The sequence below is a fragment of the Physeter macrocephalus genome, chromosome 14 (genome assembly GCF_002837175.3).
Source record: "Physeter macrocephalus isolate SW-GA chromosome 14, ASM283717v5, whole genome shotgun sequence".
NCBI classification, from domain to species: domain Eukaryota; kingdom Metazoa; phylum Chordata; class Mammalia; order Artiodactyla; family Physeteridae; genus Physeter; species Physeter macrocephalus.
The window spans coordinates 115,212,948-115,229,746 of NC_041227.1; the positions used below are offsets into that span (position 1 = coordinate 115,212,948).

Genomic DNA, 16,799 nt, shown 5'->3' on the forward strand with positions numbered 1-16,799 from the left:
GAGGAAGGAAGGGAGGAAGGAAGGAAGGGAAGAAGGGAGGAAGGAAGGAAGGAAGGAAGGGAGGAAGGAAGGGAGGAAGGAAGGAAGGGAAGAAGGGAGGAAGGAAGGAAGGAAGGAAGGGAGGAAGGAAGGGAGGAAGGAAGGAAGGGAGGAAGAAAGGAAGGAAGGAAGGGAGGAAGGAAGGGAGGAAGGAAGGAAGGGAAGAAGGGAGGAAGGAAGGAAGGAAGGAAGGGAGGAAGGAAGGGAGGAAGGAAGGAAGGAAGGAAGGAAGGGAGGGAGGGAGGAAGGGAGGAAGGCATCCTTAAATGTCCTGAGTACCTGCAACCCACAGCGTTGCAAAGACCCTTCCCTCGTGGCACAGCCTCACCAGAAACCCTCCCTGTGGTATCACAGCAATAAAAGCACAGGTTTGGAATCAGACAAGCTTGAGATTGAACTTTGAATCTATCGCTGACTGACTATGACTTTGGACAAATTGCATAACCTCTCTAAGCCTCAGTTTCCTCCTCTGGAAAATGGAAATGATAACACCTACATCGGGTGAGTCATTTTGAGTCTTAAATAAAATAATGTGCACAAAGCACCCAGCAGAGTCCTCCTGCCTTTCCTGGGTTTCACATGAGGACCAACTTTCTGAGGGGCCCGGGGAAGGCTCCAGACCCTGAGCTGAAATCCTGCCCCTCAGTTACAAAGCCCCCAACTGCACCCTCTCCCCTCCTGCTGGCAGGCAAAAACCCACTGAGGACCCTGATCTGGGGAGAGAGAGGGAGGCATGAGGAAGAGGCAGGGAGGGATGGCCAGTAGCTCCGAAGAAAAGAGGGGAGGAGAGGAGAAAAGAAGAGTTTGTCTCTCTGAGTTTCTCTCAGAGGGACAGACTGGGGTCTGTGACCCCCCTCTGACTCATTCACTCACTCAGTATATGTTTACTGAGATCCTACTGTGTGCCAGGCACCGTGCTGGGTGCTGGGGCAAAAACAGGGAACAGGCAGACACAACCCCCGTGCCCATGAAGATTCTAGTCGGGAAAGACACACACAAAATGAGTAATTCAGCAAATGAGACAACGTGAGGTAGTGAGAAGGGCTGTGAAGGAAACAGAAGGACGAGAGGGCTGGGGATGGTTGCTACTCTGGACAGAGTCCTCAGGGTGAGCCTCTCTGAGAGGTGGCCCTTGAGCTGATGGAGACCTGGACGAAGAGAAGCCCGATACCTGCAGATCCCAGGGGACAGCAGCCTGAGGATTTGGGGGCTGGCCGCAGGCAGAGCGAGAGCAGGGGTGGAGGTGGGGAGGGGCTGTTCGACGGCCACTGTGAGAAATCTGGATTTCAGTCTCGCTCTGCTTGGAGGTCCCTGGTGAGCAAGGAGGAGGCCGGAAGCAGAGTCATAGCTTCAAGGGGCCCTAGAGGCAATCTGGTCCAAACCTCATTTTATGGATGGGAAAACCAAAGGTCAGAGAAAGGAGGAAGTTGCCAGGGTCACCAGGGGTCGGTGCTGGCCCTGGTCTCCTGACAGCCAGGAAGTCACGTCCAGCTGCCTTCTCCTTCTCTGTCTGCTGTAGGCACTTCCGGTTTCCCCTGGACCAGACCCTGAGTGCCACCACCCCCACGCTCCCCCTGTGCACCCCAGTATCTTCCTGTCTGTCCATCTGTCTGTCTGTCAGCCTCTGCTGGTCTCGCCCACCACCTGACTATATCTTTGGGTCACATCTTTCTCCTGCTCCCATTTTAACGATAGACGAAGTTTCAAGGCTCCACTAAACAAGCCAATTCATCAAGCGGGAGGGGAGATCTCAGCTCCCTCCTGAGCCCGTCCCCACCGCAGCGCGGAGGACTTGGAGCCTTGGGGCTGGATGGCAGCACCCCTCAGGTCCAGCTCCCAGATGCCCTTTCACCGTCACCAGGGCTCCACCACCAATCGGAGCAACCCTCCCCCAGAATGTCCCACCCCACATCTGTTCTCCCCAGAAGACATCCCTCTGCCTCCACACAGGGCCCCCCTCAAATCCAGCCTTCCCTTGTGAAAAAAGTACAGCACTGGGAGTAACAGCTGCCCCCGCTGGCTTCTTAGAGCTTCCTTAGGTCTAACCAATCTCTCCTGCTGCAGGGAAAGTCCATTTCTCCTGGCTGAATCTCTGTCAAAGCCGAGGAGACAGGGTGTCCTCTACTGAGAGATGTGATTCAAGTCTCTGTCCACCCCCTCTTTTTGACCTCCCAGGGTATCTACTCTTCCAACCCAACTCTGAAGAGGCAGCCCTCAGCCAGGTCTGGGTCTGGCCCCCATGGCCCAGCACATCCTTGTTTCCTCCCAGTGCCCCCTTCCCCAACCCTCTCCATGGTTCTCCCAACTCAGTCAGGTTCAGAGCTGTCTCTCATCCACCCAGTCACATCCTAAGTTCAGAAGATCCCACCAGGTTGGGTTTGCAAAGGACCTCAAAAATTGACCTGTCCAACCCATTCCTTTTTATATTGAGATCTAAAAAATTGTTTTCAATTACCCCATACACATCCTAACAAATCTGAAAAGGAAAGACAAACATTAAAAAAGAAAAAAGATCTCTCATAATCCCAGCACCAAGAGTTAAAAATTTTGCCCACAGCCTCACTTTATAAGGGAGGAAATAGGCCCAGAGAAGGAAAGTAACTTGCTCAAGGTCACACAGCAAGTGAGATGCTGGGACTAGAAACCAAGTCTCTGGCCACTCTCTGCGCTCTCTCTCTGAAAACTGGTGGTTCTTCACCAGGAGCCTCTTGCCGTATCAGCCTCCACCGTCCTCTGCCCACACCCTCCTTCTCAACAGGGACCCAGGCCTTCAGCTACGTTCGGGGATCATTAAAGTCAAGCACACTGTCACTGACGCTTTGCCTGATGACAGCACACCCCTGAGACACAGCAGCCCAACTACAGCATCCCCCTCGCCAAACCCTCCACCTGCTCCATCCATCTGGGGGACATGTAAGCTAGTGAGTCATGGAGCACTATCTTCCCAATTCTCTCTGTCAAGAGGCTTGACTGCAGTTACCCACCTCCCCAACCCCAGAGAAGTTCTATGTACATGAGGAGGAAAGAGGAGAATGTAAAATTACTTGTTGAAAAATTGTTCTCCTTTTATAACAGGAGGGACTCAAGGTAGATCTCAGAAAGGACTTCCAGGTGAGAGCGATGATTGTAGAGAACTGCTGTGCGGAAGAGGAGTGTGCAAGATAGGACACCCCCACCCCCCAATCTAGAGCCAGAGAAGCTAAAGGCCAAGGACCACCAGGGCAGAGCAGAACAGGAGTGACAGGAGGACCCTGGAGGCTGAGGGTGGGGGAGCGGCAAGTTGCTTCTTTCTGGGCCCTGCTCTCCAAGTACCAAACGGAGAGAGGAAGGCGTTAGGCCCCTACTGCCCTTGTTGGAGGAAAGATGCTGGGTCTCCTCCATCCCCCTGGCTGCTCCCACCCAGCCCCCAGCCTGGGTCAGCTTGGGAGTGGGGGCAGGGAAAAGAAAAAGGAGGCAAAACTGGGACAGGAGGCACCCCAGACTCCGCATCTCATCAGAATTCAGCCTCATCCGGTGTGACCAGGGGTCCCTATGTCTCTCCCACTGCCCCCTTTGGGGCCAGAGCCCACTGCCTTAGAGATCCGCCTCTACTAGGGTCCCTCCAGTGTCCTTCCAGGAGGGAAGGAGAGATCGGGGCATCAGTGTCTGACGCTTCCTCCCTCACTCATACACCCTGTGTGTTTAGAAAAGTGGGGTCCCTGTCCACCTGCCACAGTCCACAGGGCGCCCGGCCTCCCGCGGACACGACCCCCAGCGCCCCAAACATCGCCAGCCTGCCGGTACCTGCCCATGCCCACGCCCGCCTACCTGCCCCCCCGACCCCCGCCCCGATCCACCCCAGCCAACTCCGGCCAGTCCTACCTGCTCCGGGCTGGGGGCTCAGCCCCCGGGCAGCCTCCCTGAGCACCAGCACGAGGAGCCAGAGCTCGGCCCGCATGGTGGGGGCCAGGGCCCGCCCCCGGCCCGCAGCTGCCCCAGCCGGGCTCTGGCGGCGCGGTCCCCCGGGCTGGCAGGCGAAGGGGTGAGCGGCGGAGCGCGGGGCCGGCGAGCGGCGGGAGCGGGGAGAGCGGCGAGAGCGGGGAGAGCGGCGAGAGCGGCGAGAGCGGCGGAGCGCCAGCGGACGGCGAGCGAGCAGCGAGGCCTCCCGCAGCGGGGAGCGGGGAAGGGGCGGGGCTGGGGGGGCGCGGCGCCTCCAGAGCTCGCCCCGAGGCTTCCCCAGCCCTCCCAGCCCTGCCCGAGCGCTCCCCGAGAGCAACCGCGGCCGCTCCCAAGGCGGGGGGAGGGGGGCAGCGGACGCAGGAGGGGGACAGGGCGGGGGACCCTCGGGCTGGAAGAACCCCCGAAGAGCATCAGCTACCCCCACAGCGCACCTTAGCTCCTGCCTCCCTTCCCCTCCTGACTCCCCGGGGGAAAGCGGTGGAGAAAAGGCTCGAGAGGCCAGACCTCTTCCTCGGACCCTGAGCTCCTACCACCCACCCCCCGACCCAGCTCCACCAGGCTTCCCGACTTTCTGGGCTGTTCCACGGAGTTGTGTGGGTTTCTGATGCCCACCCCCACCCCAGAATCTCCCCTTGCAGCAGAGGCCTGAATTCCACGCCCTCCCGTGGCTCCTCTCCACTTTATCCCACTCCCATCCCCCATTGCCAGCAGACAATTGTTTTGCCCCCCAGCCCAGCAGACATGGAGGTGGAGGGGGCCTGGCTCACCCCTGCTTTGAAATAACCTGGACCCCTTCCCACCCCCAGAAGGTAACCGAGGCCACCCTCCTCTCCGGGGACCCCAGGCCTCCTCAGGGCCCGACCCAGTCAATCTTTCAAAGCCAGTCCCAGAACAAGGAAATGTCTCACCCCAACTGCCACCACCTTATAGCAGGCTCTGGGGATAGATCCCCCCCCTTTTTTTTCCTACCACAACAGAATAAAATACCTGCAATTTAGGAGATTTAATAGATGGCAGGGAATCAGGTCAGGACACGGAGGTGCCTCTTCCCTCCCCGACCTACTTCGTACGACGGCAAGAAACTCGAGCGCTGGAAGGAGGGAGATGGAGGGGCGAGGGGGGCACCCTGACATATACGGGGCTGGGGTCCTAAAGACTCTCTAATCTTTCAGAATCCCAGTTCCTCCTTCCTCAGGACCCAGGGTCCCAGAAGCGACCTCCTCCAGTCCTAAGCCCTCTATTCAATTACAATGGGACAAGGCCTATCTGTAAGTTCTTCTTGTTGTCTCATTTAGATGGCTATTTTGCCGACTCTCGGGATCAAAGAGACTGCTGCTTCCAGCTGTAGCTTCTTGCTGCCCTCTAGTGGGCACGTGACGAGCCGCAACGCGCCTGTTCTGCGGTTTTCCTCACTTTTCCCGTCCTGGCCTGGAGCTGCCCGCGACCTCCAGCCGGGCAGGTTCGCAAGTCTTTGCCCCTACCTTCCGAGAGGTCAAAGTGAGAGGTCCCAGGACGAAATTCCAGCTCCGGCACTGATTTCTTTGTACATTCCCCCGTTCGGGATGCCCCGCGGTCTGTTTTAAAAGGTCTCTTAATAAGAACTCAGGCTGAAACAGCAACTTGGAAATAATTAGAAGCAAACGACCTGTAATTTTTTTTTAATGTAAGCTTCTAGAACTTGAGTGTACATCAGAATCACCTGGAGGGCTTATTAAAACACAGATTTCTGGGGCCACCCCCAAGCTCAATATACGGACGAGAATCCGCATTTCTAACACGTTCCCAGGTGGTGGTGCTGTTCTCGGTACCACATTTTGAGAGCCACTGCTCTAGAATTCCTGTATTTTGTACTCTCGCCGCTCCTCATCGGCCCGAAATAGAGGTGGCGAAGGAAATATCAACACAAAACTGTGGAAGAAAAAAAAAAAAAAAAAGCTGTAAAGAACATTGTTGCTGGAGAATCGGAGTGCGGTGCCTTAAAAAGCGGTTGAGGGGGCACCCGGATTTGAACCGGGGACCTCTTGATCTGCAGTCAAATGCTCTACCACTGAGCTATACCCCCTCTGCTGGCAGCAGTACGCAGATAACTTATTAGTGCTTCTCTGGCGCAGGCGCTGTACTGGGCGCAAGAACAGAGGTGAGGTCCAATGTTTACAAGAGATGGAGAGAAAATGAATCTCAGGAGATTACTCATCTGGGTGCAGGGTTTGTTTCCCGAAGCTCTGAACTAAAGAATTCTAATGATATAAGAAACTTGCAGTTTGGGAATGTGGGAGGGGAAGTCCCTAGAGATTCCTCACTTCAGGGGGCCTTCCTTTGGGCCTGGGTCCCCCTTTCCTGCCCTGCTAGAGTTCCCTTAGCGTTTCTCTTGGCGCCCACTTCTCCATCCTACACGCTCTCGTAGACTCCTCTCGGCCTTCCTTCCCTAGCCCGAGCCCGGCCCTTAGAGACTCAGCTTCTCTTGCTCCCAACAGCAATTGGGGTGCCCGAGCAGGGCCACCTGCGGGTGCTCCCGCCTCCGCCCTACCATTACGAGAGTGGGCCTTTGTACAATCCACCAACAGACTGAGGGCGTGGTCTGGCAGGGCCGGGGACTCCACTCTCGCCCGACTGCAAAACGGGTCAGCAGTGCTGGAGGATCCTTCCCCTCGCGTTTGTAAGGGAACTTCGACGTGTGCATTGCAAGACTAAGAAAACGCGAAAAGTCTCGTCTTTGCACAGAGAGGGGGCACCCGGATTTGAACCGGGGACCTCTTGATCTGCAGTCAAATGCTCTGCCACTGAGCTATACCCCCATCCTCCTACTACCTTTCAGTGAGAATGAATTTCCGTGGAATAAGGGGATGATGTTACCTTTGAACTATTGTGTTTCTCTTTGAAAATAATCTAATGGAAGGAACATAGAATCTGAACGGCGATGTTTAGAATTCCTGAGTTCTTTCTCCACAATCACGCCTTATGGAAAGCACAAGGTTAAAAAAAATCCTGAGCCCTTTATATCTGTGTCCAGCCTCTCACAGAGATGTCACTACCTGACTTGGGAAGGGAGGAGACCCACTGACCTCAGGACCATCCCAGGTCTTCTGGGGTAATAGCACTGCTCCCTGTACACAGATGGGTAGCCTGGGTTTCCATCCTGTTTCCAGCTCTGCTTTGATAGGACCCCTGGGCTTTTCTAACCCCGAAGGGCCCCTACTCCCCTCCTCCATGAGTTAGCATCAAACCACTCTTTCCCCTAGGCCCAGGCAGAGCCCAGAGCTCTGAGTCCTGGCAAGTGCGGTGTCAGTCACCTGGCAGAGGGCTGTACAGCCCAGGACCAAAGAGCCAGTCCCCTAGCTAGATAGAACCTTGAGGCAGCCCCCCTCCATTTCCAAGGTGGATTTCCCCTGCCTGAGAGCTTTGTATGAAAACCAAAAGCCAGTTTGAGGCACAAGCAGAAGAAGCAGGCAGAAATAAGAGGTGAACGGTTTTCAATGACATTTACTACACCGTCATAAAATTCCTAATACAGTGTGAAAAAAATCACTACAAAAAGACGAGAAAAGCAAATGCTCTAGGAATCTGAGATATCTGGGAGGAGTAGGATTCACACTGGAAGGACACTGGGAGTGAAGGTGTGGCTTAAAGCTCAAAAGCTGTGGTCAGAGGGAATGGGAGGGTGAGGGAGGAGCAGAACTCCCTGCAGTGTGAGGGACTGTCCCTGGCCAGAAGGTCCTGTCCTCTGCCCTCTCCCCTCCCAGCCTTTGGCTCTGCCCTCCTTCTCCTGAGCCGACCCCTTCACCTTTCTGGAATCTCCTCTGATCAAAGGGTAGGGGACAAAGATGGCTAAGGGGCCAGAAAGCTGGAGTGGGGGTGAGGGGGTTAAGGTTAGGGTTCTAGGAAATAAAGAAAAATTCCAGGGTTTCTTACTCTGTCCTCCATTTTTCCTACAGAGAGGTTGAGGGCTGAGCGGAGGGGGCTCCACTTCCTAATCCCCCAGCACATCCAACAGCTTCCCTGGTGTCTCCAAGAAGGATACGTGCTCCCATGGAGTGAACGGCAGCTTCTACTGTTGTCCTGTCTGCAGCAGTTCAGGGTGCTCGGTCTAGCTCCTCAGTGGGGGTTGGGTGGATAGTGGCGATCTCACTGTCCATAGCTGCCCCTGGTCCCACGAGAGAATCACAGAAATATAACAAATACTCACTTGGGTTTTCCACCCACATAGTCCATGCAAAACCCTCAAAGTTTCTGGTTGGCCTCAGGCTGACATCAGTTGACAGTGGCCCAAGACTGCATCCACTGAAGCCCGGCAGGCAGCCTGCAGGGACAAAGGAACAGGGCAAGGATCAACATATCCCATGAGGATGATGGCCTTCCCAGCCCCCAGCCCCTGCCCAGAGGTGACTGATGGAGCGACCAAATTTATATCCAATTTTGTGTTCAGTTAACAAATATAAACAGACTGTGTACCTACCATGTATCAGGTACTGTGCTAGGGGTTACTGGCGAAAAAATAGACGTGCCCTCTAGGGCTTACAGTCTAGCAGAGGAGATAGATATTAAACAAATGATCAAACAATTCTGTAACTACGTACTGTGATAAAGGTTAGAAGGGAGATGTACAGAGGCCTCTGGATGTCTGGGAGTCAGGGAGGGCTTCCCTGAGGAAGAGGCCTGGAGACCCACCTTAGCAATGTCTTTGGGCAAGGCTCCAGTGCCCCCTTCCCACCCGCTCCATCACTGGGTCAGTACCAGGGTGGCTTCAAAGGCCTGGGAAGAGGCTCCATAAGCAAGTTCTTCCATTATACTGTGAGCAACCCCAGAGAAGGAGTAGAGTCTTGGTCATGTCTGTATCACTTGGCACAGTGCCTGGCACGTGGGGGTTACTTAGGAAATGCCGATTGAATTGAACCAACTGTGGTTTGGGGGAGGGGGTCCTCCTGACCCAGGAGTTGGCAAGGACACTGCCAGAAATGTGTGGTTCCTTGGGCTGGCCTGCCTAAAGTCTCCCCTTCTTCAACTGGGCATCCAGGCCCCCAGCCTGCTGTGACTCCACTTGAGAGGGAAGAGAAAGGGAATTCTCCAGGCTTGATTCGAGGTCCTTTCTGTAGGACCATGACCTAGCTCTCTCACATCCTTCAGGTGTTTAAGCAGCTACCTTCTCAGCAGCCCCTCCCTGGACACCTTATCTAAAACTGCAACATTCCCCACAACAGACATCCAACTTCCCTTTCCTATTGATTTTTCCCCTTTACACTTATCACTTTTTAACTTACTGTATATTTTTCTTATTTTTATTGTTTATTGTCTGTTTCCCGCCCCCCCACCCCACCCCCACTGGAAAATTAGCTCCACAAGGGCAGGGATTTTTGTCTGTTTTGTTCACTCACTGCTGTTTCTCAGGTGCCTAGAACAGTGATTGGCACAAAGTGCAGTCATTTCTCCATATCCTTGGGGGATTGGTTCCAGGATCCTCGCAGACACCAAAATTCTCGGATACTCAAGTCCCTTATATCAAGTGGCATATATTTGCATATAACCTAGCCATATCCTCCTATATACTATAAATCAACTCTAGATTACTTATAATACCTAATATAATGTAAATGCTATGTAAATAGTTGTAAATACAATATAAATGCTATGTAAATCATTGCTGGAACACGGCAAATTCAAATTTTGCTTTTTGGAGTTTTCTGGCATTTTCTTTTTCTAATATTTTCAATCTGCAGTTGGTTGAATCTGAGGATGTGGAACCCATGGATATGGAGGATGGACTGTAGGTGCCCAATGAATGTTAAATGAATGATATCATTTATTCTCTATAGGAACTCTGGGAGGGAACAGGTATAATCACCCTCCTCTTTACAGATAAGGAAACTCAAGGCCAAAAGGACTCAGAAATTCCTGCCTGGAAGGCTTGTCCCCCAGGTCTTCCCATGGCTGTCGCTTCATTCAGGTCTCAGCTCAGAAGTCACCTCCTAGTAGAGATGGTCCCTGACGACCAGAGCTAAAGCAAACCCATCCCTGTTATTCAATTTCACTTTCTTCAAGCACTTCTCAGTACCTAAAATGTTTGTGTTTAGGTGGAGTGTCACCTCTCTCTCCACTAGAACAAACCCCTAGAGAGCAGGGACCCTGTCTTGCTCACTGCTTACCCACAGCATCTTAACCATGGGTAGATGCTCAGCTGTCTTGACCCAGGAGCTAACTGTGAGCCAGATTCTGACAAGCGAGACACAGGAGAAGGTTCTAGTGGTCAGCACCACTGGTTAGGCCAAGCCCTGGAGGTCCAGGTGGGACAGCCATTAACCTTTCCCCGGTGAGGGCACAGCAGCCCTGTATGTGCCATGTGCCACGGGTGGTCTTTCATGGCACTAGGGTGAGGAATTGGGAGATCTCCACGGTGGTCATGGAGTCCTTCATGTCCTGCTTATTGGCAAAGATCAGGACAGAAGCATCTCATAGAGCCTGTGGACAGAGGAACGCAGCCCCAGTCAGCCCGCCGGGATCCAGCCCCCCTTCCCATTGCCCCATGAGTCCTCCCTACCTCCCCTGCTTCCCCAGGCGGGGTGGGGATGGAGGTCCTGCCCAGCACTAACAACCACACCCAGTGACACCGACAGCTCCTGGAATGTCTCTCAGCCAGCTCATGGTATCCTTACAATGATCTCAGGAGGTAGGAATTTGATGATCCTCCCCGTTTGTACTTGGGGAAATTGAGCATGAGAGAGGTGAAGTAACTTGTCTGGGGTCCCACAATGAGTGAGAAGTGGGGTCAGGACCTGAACTTGCAACTCTGGCTTCTGTGATCAGTTGTGCTGAGGATGTTATTGCCCTTCATCTGGGATAATCTCTCCCTGCCCAAGCTGCTGGGATAGAGGTTCTCAGAGACTCGGGCATTCGGAATAACGCTCAGAGAGGCTAAGTGAGTAGACTGAGGTCACAGAGCTAGTACACCGGGTCCTCTCCCAACTGCAGGGGTCTTACCTCATGGGCCAGCATCTTATACAGCTCCTACAGAGTGGTCAGCAGTTGATTCCGATGCGTGCTGTCAATCACAAGGACGATGAACTGGCCAGCAAAGGCGAGTTGTGAGTGATGGGCTTTCTGTTCAATGAACGTGCCTGCTTGCTCACTGTACTCTGCCCTGATGTGTGTCGCACAGAAAACAAACTGTGCATTCTCAAGACCTCACTGCCCTAGTCCCATTTGAATTCCCTTTTCTATCCAGACCCAGCGTGGACTGAACACAACTTCTGATTGTGTGTCAAAGGTTATGCCAAGCACTGGGCCTTCATGACTCCATTTAGGCCTCATCACAACCCTGTGGAACTGGAACTGTTACTATGCCCATTTACAAACTATGAGACTGAGGGTCAGGGAGGTGATGTATCTTGTCCTTGGCCACACAGCCTATGAGTAGCAGTACTGGAGCTTGAAATCAGCTCTCACTCCAGGAATGAAACCACTGGATTCTGCTGCTGCCAGAATGAGAAAGTAAGGCCCCCAGAGACAAAGGGCCTACCCCATCCAAGGCATCAAACAGGAAGCTGCCAGGAAGTATTCAAACATTTTAACGGGCTTTGTGCTGCATTAAGTATTTGACACATCTGAATTAGCTCTTGTTTTATTATTTAATTTTCACAACCCAGGGAGGTCATTATTATGGTCTCCAACTCACAATGGGGGAACCAAGGCTCAGAGAGGTTAAGTGACTGGCTAATATCACACTGCTTCTCTAAGCCCAGGCACCCTCCTCACCTCAGCATTGGAGTAGTATGTGTTCCAAGCGGAGTGCAGAGCCTCCTCTCCTCCTATGTCCCACATGAAGAAGTGGGTCTTTTGCAAAACAATCTTCTCCACGTTGCTACGGATGGTGGGACATGTATGGACCACCTCATTCGTCAGGCTGGGGAGGCAGGCGAGGGTACCAAGTGTGCAGCCCAGTCCACTCCCAGCTCTGGCCCCCACCTTAAGTCAGGCTGAATCTAACTTAGAACAATTCAGCCCAGTTGACGGAGCCTCTGCTGGGCATGAGGGAATGCAGACAGGAGTGAGACCAAGTCCTGCCTGGCTTGGACCCCAGAGAGGGGAGACTTATTAGAGCAGTCTCCCCAAACTTTAATATGCAGCTGAATCACCTGGGAGTCTTGCTAAAGTGCAGATTGTGATCCAGTGGGCCTGGGCTAGGGCCCAGCATTTTGCATTTCTAACAAGCTTCCAGATGAGGCCAACACTGCAGGTCTGTGGACCACACTTTGAATAGCAAGGGATCGGAAAAAGGAGACAGACATAAGTGAGGGCCATCAGAAAGGGGCTTTGTTTAAAGTGACTTAGAAAACACACACGTTTTTATATGTAGGGAATGCCTCTGGAAAATCTGGGAAGTGAAACTGGGAGTTAGGGGTGAGAGGGAAACTTACTTTTCACTATATATGCTTGTATTGTTTGAATTTCCCTTTTCTTCTAATTTTATATATATATATATATATATATATATATATATATAAAACTTTTTCAGGGGAAAATTTTCCTAAGTAAATAGGTTCCAAACAGGAGAGATGCCATCCAGAGTATATATATATATATATATATATATATATATATATATATATATATATATATATATATATATAAAACTTTTTCAGGGGAAAATTTTCCTAAGTAAATAGGTTCCAAACAGGAGAGATGCCATCCAGAGTGAAAATCCGGAAAAGCTCCGATGGATAATTACTCAGCACTTGTGCCAGACTCTGCTAGATCAGGAGCTACAGAGACCAGGCGGACCCAAAGCTGGCCCTACATTTTGGGTTTGAAGAAGGGGGAGAAAATGAAGACACAAGACTGGGGTGCAGGAGTTAGAAGGAGAGACCTGACGCTAGGGGGAGCGAAGAGCACGGAGACCATCGGGCAGGTACGGACAGCTTGAAGCCCGCAACCGGGTTTGGCAGGGGCCGGGGGTAGACGGAGGGGAGCAGTGGGGTTGCTCATACCGAGCAGGATTCGAAGGCCTGTCCGAGAAGTCATTGAACTGAGCGGCCACTATACCAGGAAGGTCACACCAGGTTCCGCCAGTCAATCCTCCTGGCTACAGGGGAACCCGAGAACGCAGGGAAGGGCTCCGGTGATTGGTCCAAATGCTTGTCAGTCTGGTGGGTAGGCCCAGCCCCGCCCCCCATCCGAGAGTCCCTTACAACTGGTAGAGAATGGAGATCTTTCCTGCGTTGTCCAGTCCCACGATGATAACCTTGTGTTCTGGAGGCATCCGGGGGAAGGGCAGGGTCAGGGCCAAACCCGATGACCAAGGGACTATGTGCTCCGCCAGTCCTCCCAGGAAGGAGACAAGTGTTCCCAGCAGGCTGGGGGGGGTCTGTCTCCATCTTACTACTTCTGCTCCCCCGCCCCCTTCCCTCACAAAAAAAACAGCAGGGCAGGTTTCTTTCCCACCGGGCCGAGACACCTGCGCCACTCCTGGACAGTGGAAATGCGAGCTGAGCCCCACATTCCCCGCTCCACATTTCCAGAAAAGCGATTGTGCCAAAGGTCGGGGGCGCTCAGGGCTTGCCAAGAGAAGGGGTCTGAGGAAAGAGCCGAGCGAGCGTGAAGTCACAATCGCAGGAAACGGGCGACAGCGTTGAGCCGGAGGAAGGAGGCTCGCCCAACCCTGCGCCCCTGGGCGCACCGAAGCGCGCGACCGCCGAGGAGTGGGCGGGGAGGGGGCAGGGGAGACTGCGGAGCAGGCGGGGAGGCCCCACTCAGGACCCTCCGAGCCCAAGGTCCCCCATCACATCCGCCCAGACGACCGCATATTGGGGGGATGGGGGGACAGGTGGGAGCCGGATCAAAGCGGTCGCTTGGATGCCCTGTGCGCCCCCTTACCCTGTTTCCCAAAGATGCTCATCAGCTTGCCGATCAGTTGTCCCATGGCACGTGCCGGGTCAGACAGGGATAGGACTCGGGGGCCTTCGGGTGCCCGGGTCGAGTCCCGGCGCTTGGAGCCCCGACCCCCCCCACCCCCGGAGGGCCGGGCAAGCTTTACCTACGGGGTTGAGGACGCCCCATGAGTCCGTCCCCTAAGGGGCTTGGGAATCCCGTGGGACGCTGACCCCTCGAGGGCGCTATGAACCTCACAGTGACAATGAGCTACGTGTACAGAGCCCTGGAGGTGTAAGGAAAATGGGGTCCAGACTTCACATCCTCCTGCTCGCCCTGAGAAAACCCCAGAGTTCTCTGGGTGGACTACTCCCTACTGCAAATCAAAGAGCCCTAGCACAGGGGCCCACATCGGATGCCGGCTCTCCCTTCTCCGAGTGCCATGTCTGAGGCACCAGACAAACAAAACCCTAGGCCACCCACCTTCTGTACTTACTAGCTGTGTGAGGCAGACAGAGCCCACCGATCCTCTCTGAGCTGGGAGAACATTCCAACCCTCTACAGGTCTCTAGTTGTTTCACCAGTGTGGGTCCTGTAGGCCTACTCAGAGTGAGTTCCCTTGGGGAAGGGCAAGGTGTCCCCTCCTTTTGCAGGCCCCTTGGTGATGGGCAGCTTCTAGGAGTAGAGCAGTGCTGCTTCTATGGTTCACTGACAAAACAACTGCTCCAGCACAGCTTTCTGATTCCCAAGGGTGGGCGTCTGAAGACAGTGACGGAGCAAAAAGAGAGATCTCTCAGCCGGAGACCCTGCAAAGGGGTCCAGGATACTAAGACCCAGCCAAGCAGAGCCTGGGCCAAGAGAGAGCCAGGCTGGAAGAGGGAGAGGAAAGGGGGAGCTGCTTGTGGCTGTTTGTGAATTTCCTTCTTTGTTTAAACTGGAAAAAACCGGAAGACAGAAAGAGAAATGGAGAAGGCAAACCAAACCCAGGCTGAGGGGGTGGTTAAGAGAGACCAGTCACCACACAGGAGACTCGACTCCTTCTAGCCCACTGCCACTGCCCTCTTACATCCCATGAGTGCTCCCCTTCCCCAAGGGAGCAACACTTTAACTGGTCTCCCTGCCTCCCCTTTACTCAGAGCATCCTCCTCACATCCTTATTAACCTTACTAGAGCACAGCTCAGAGTCCGTTACTCCACAGCTCATAAACCTTCAATGGCTCCCTATTGCCCACGGGAGTCGGATCAGTCTCCTCACCTGACATTGAAGAGCTTCCATGAACAACCCCCACCTGCGTCTGCAGGTTATCCCCCATGCTCTGCAACTATGGTCCTTGCCCACACAGGCCCAACTATGATTTTGCTTCTGTATTTCCTCCACCTGAATGTCCTTCACCTTCTCAGAAAGGTGGGTTCCTCTGTCCCTTTAGGTGCCCGCCATAAAAGCCACCTACTTCCCAAGCCCTGGCCTGGTTCTCCAACTAAATGGGGCTTCTTTCTACACTGAGATGATAACTGGCATGTCTGCATTCTCCAGTCAACTGTGAGTCCTAGGGAATTCCCTGGCGGTCCAGCGGTTAGGGATCCGCACTCTCACTGCCAAGGGCCTGGGTTTGATCCCTGGTCGGGGAACTAAAATCCCATGAGGTGTGGCCAAAAAACCCCCCAAAAAAAAACCCAAAACTGTGAGTCTTAGAGAGCGGGGTCATGTCATGCTCATCTGGGTACCCCATCCCCACTCCCTGCCAGCGCCTGGCATACAGTGAGGATGTGTTGTTATTGGATTGAAGGGCCATAAGTTAAGTTACAGCCTGAGAAATGGTCTTTGGAGTATTAAAAAAAAAGGAGTATGATCACACGTTGAAGAGGATTGAGGAAGGCTGGGAAGTGTGTGGAGAGAAGAGGGAACAGCTCACTAAATACAGAAATTTCATCCCACCCAGGGTGGTACCCAGAGGTAGAAGGAAGGAGAACTGACTACCACAGCCCATCTGGGCTGATTCCATTTCAGCCCTCGTTAAAAAGGAGCTGGGGCTGCATCTGGGTAGAGCAGGATAGGGGCGCAGAGGGTGCTAGGGGAAGCAGCAATGTTTACAGCATTTTTACCATCTGTTTCCTGGAGGGAAGGCGGGAAGGAACCCTTAGTGCACCCTGACCCCACCCACCATCAATAGCAGAATTGAAAGTGACGTTCTGCTCGCTGGAGCACATTCAGTAAACAGACAAGAGCTGCCTCTGCTGTGAGGCCCAGAGCCTGGATCCTAGGGGGCACTCGTTCATTTATTCATTCATTTGACAAACGTGAGTCAGGAATTAGGAACACGTCAAGCAGACAAATCAGACCCTGTCCGGGTCTTATGGAGCTTGCCATCTAGTTCGGGAGACAAATACATGCACCAAAAACCAAAAAACAACCAAAAACAACAACAAGAACAACCCTGAGAGACGGTAGGCTGGAAGGCCCGATTTAGAAGGGAGCCAAGGCACACGTCTCTGAGGATGTGATTACCGGGGCTAAGACAAGATTTTTGTCAAGGGTGCTGGGCTGGAAACCACACTACTTTCCACCCTGCTCCCAGGCCCTGGTGGCCTCACCTCAGCTCACTTTTACGATGGTGGAAACCTTCAGTCTCTCCGACCTCAGCTCACTCTAGGGTAGAACCTACTCAAAAGACAGAAGCAGCTGGTCAGGGAGGGAGATAGGAGGGGTCCCCAGCATCTCGGTTCCTGAGTCCCTGAGGTGGCTGCGGTCATAGCACCAGCCTCTCTGGGCCTAGTCCCAGCCGACTTCACGGTTGTGGAAATCCTCACATGTTGACAACCACCAACGTGCTTATTGTGTGCTGGTTGAGGGCTTATGGTTACCAGGAGACAAGAGTCTCTCTCTTCAGGGACTTCCCTGGTGGTCCAGTGGCCAAGACCCTGCGCTCGCAATGCAGGGGTCCTGGGTTCGATCCCTGGTCAGGGAA

The 16,799-nt window shown here is 53.5% G+C and overlaps 2 protein-coding genes and 3 non-coding genes across 5 annotated transcripts in view; 1 reads left to right on the forward strand and 4 right to left on the reverse strand.

Annotated features, from left to right (window-relative positions):
- PLXDC1 (plexin domain containing 1) overlaps positions 1-3,976 on the reverse strand; it is a 64,971-nt gene extending 60,995 nt beyond the window's left edge. The window contains exon 1 of the mRNA XM_024130278.3: positions 3,901-3,976. Within this exon, the coding sequence (XP_023986046.1) occupies positions 3,901-3,976 (76 nt within the window). The remainder of the gene's footprint in view (positions 1-3,900) is intronic.
- Positions 3,977-5,968: 1,992 nt separating this feature from the next.
- On the reverse strand, positions 5,969-6,040 carry TRNAC-GCA (transfer RNA cysteine (anticodon GCA)). The gene has a single exon. It is a non-coding gene; the product is annotated as a tRNA-Cys (tRNA).
- A 661-nt stretch (positions 6,041-6,701) lies between these two features.
- On the reverse strand, positions 6,702-6,773 carry TRNAC-GCA (transfer RNA cysteine (anticodon GCA)). The gene has a single exon. It is a non-coding gene; the product is annotated as a tRNA-Cys (tRNA).
- Positions 6,774-7,450: 677 nt separating this feature from the next.
- ARL5C (ARF like GTPase 5C) lies at positions 7,451-13,885 on the reverse strand. Its single transcript, XM_007112570.2, is given in 6 exon segments — positions 7,451-8,275; positions 10,271-10,428; positions 10,948-11,031; positions 11,722-11,869; positions 13,155-13,215; positions 13,840-13,885. Coding segments are annotated over 6 exon segments (546 nt in total). The 3' UTR covers positions 7,451-8,226.
- Positions 13,886-16,726: 2,841 nt separating this feature from the next.
- Positions 16,727-16,799, forward strand: TRNAA-CGC (transfer RNA alanine (anticodon CGC)). Its single transcript has one exon. It is a non-coding gene; the product is annotated as a tRNA-Ala (tRNA).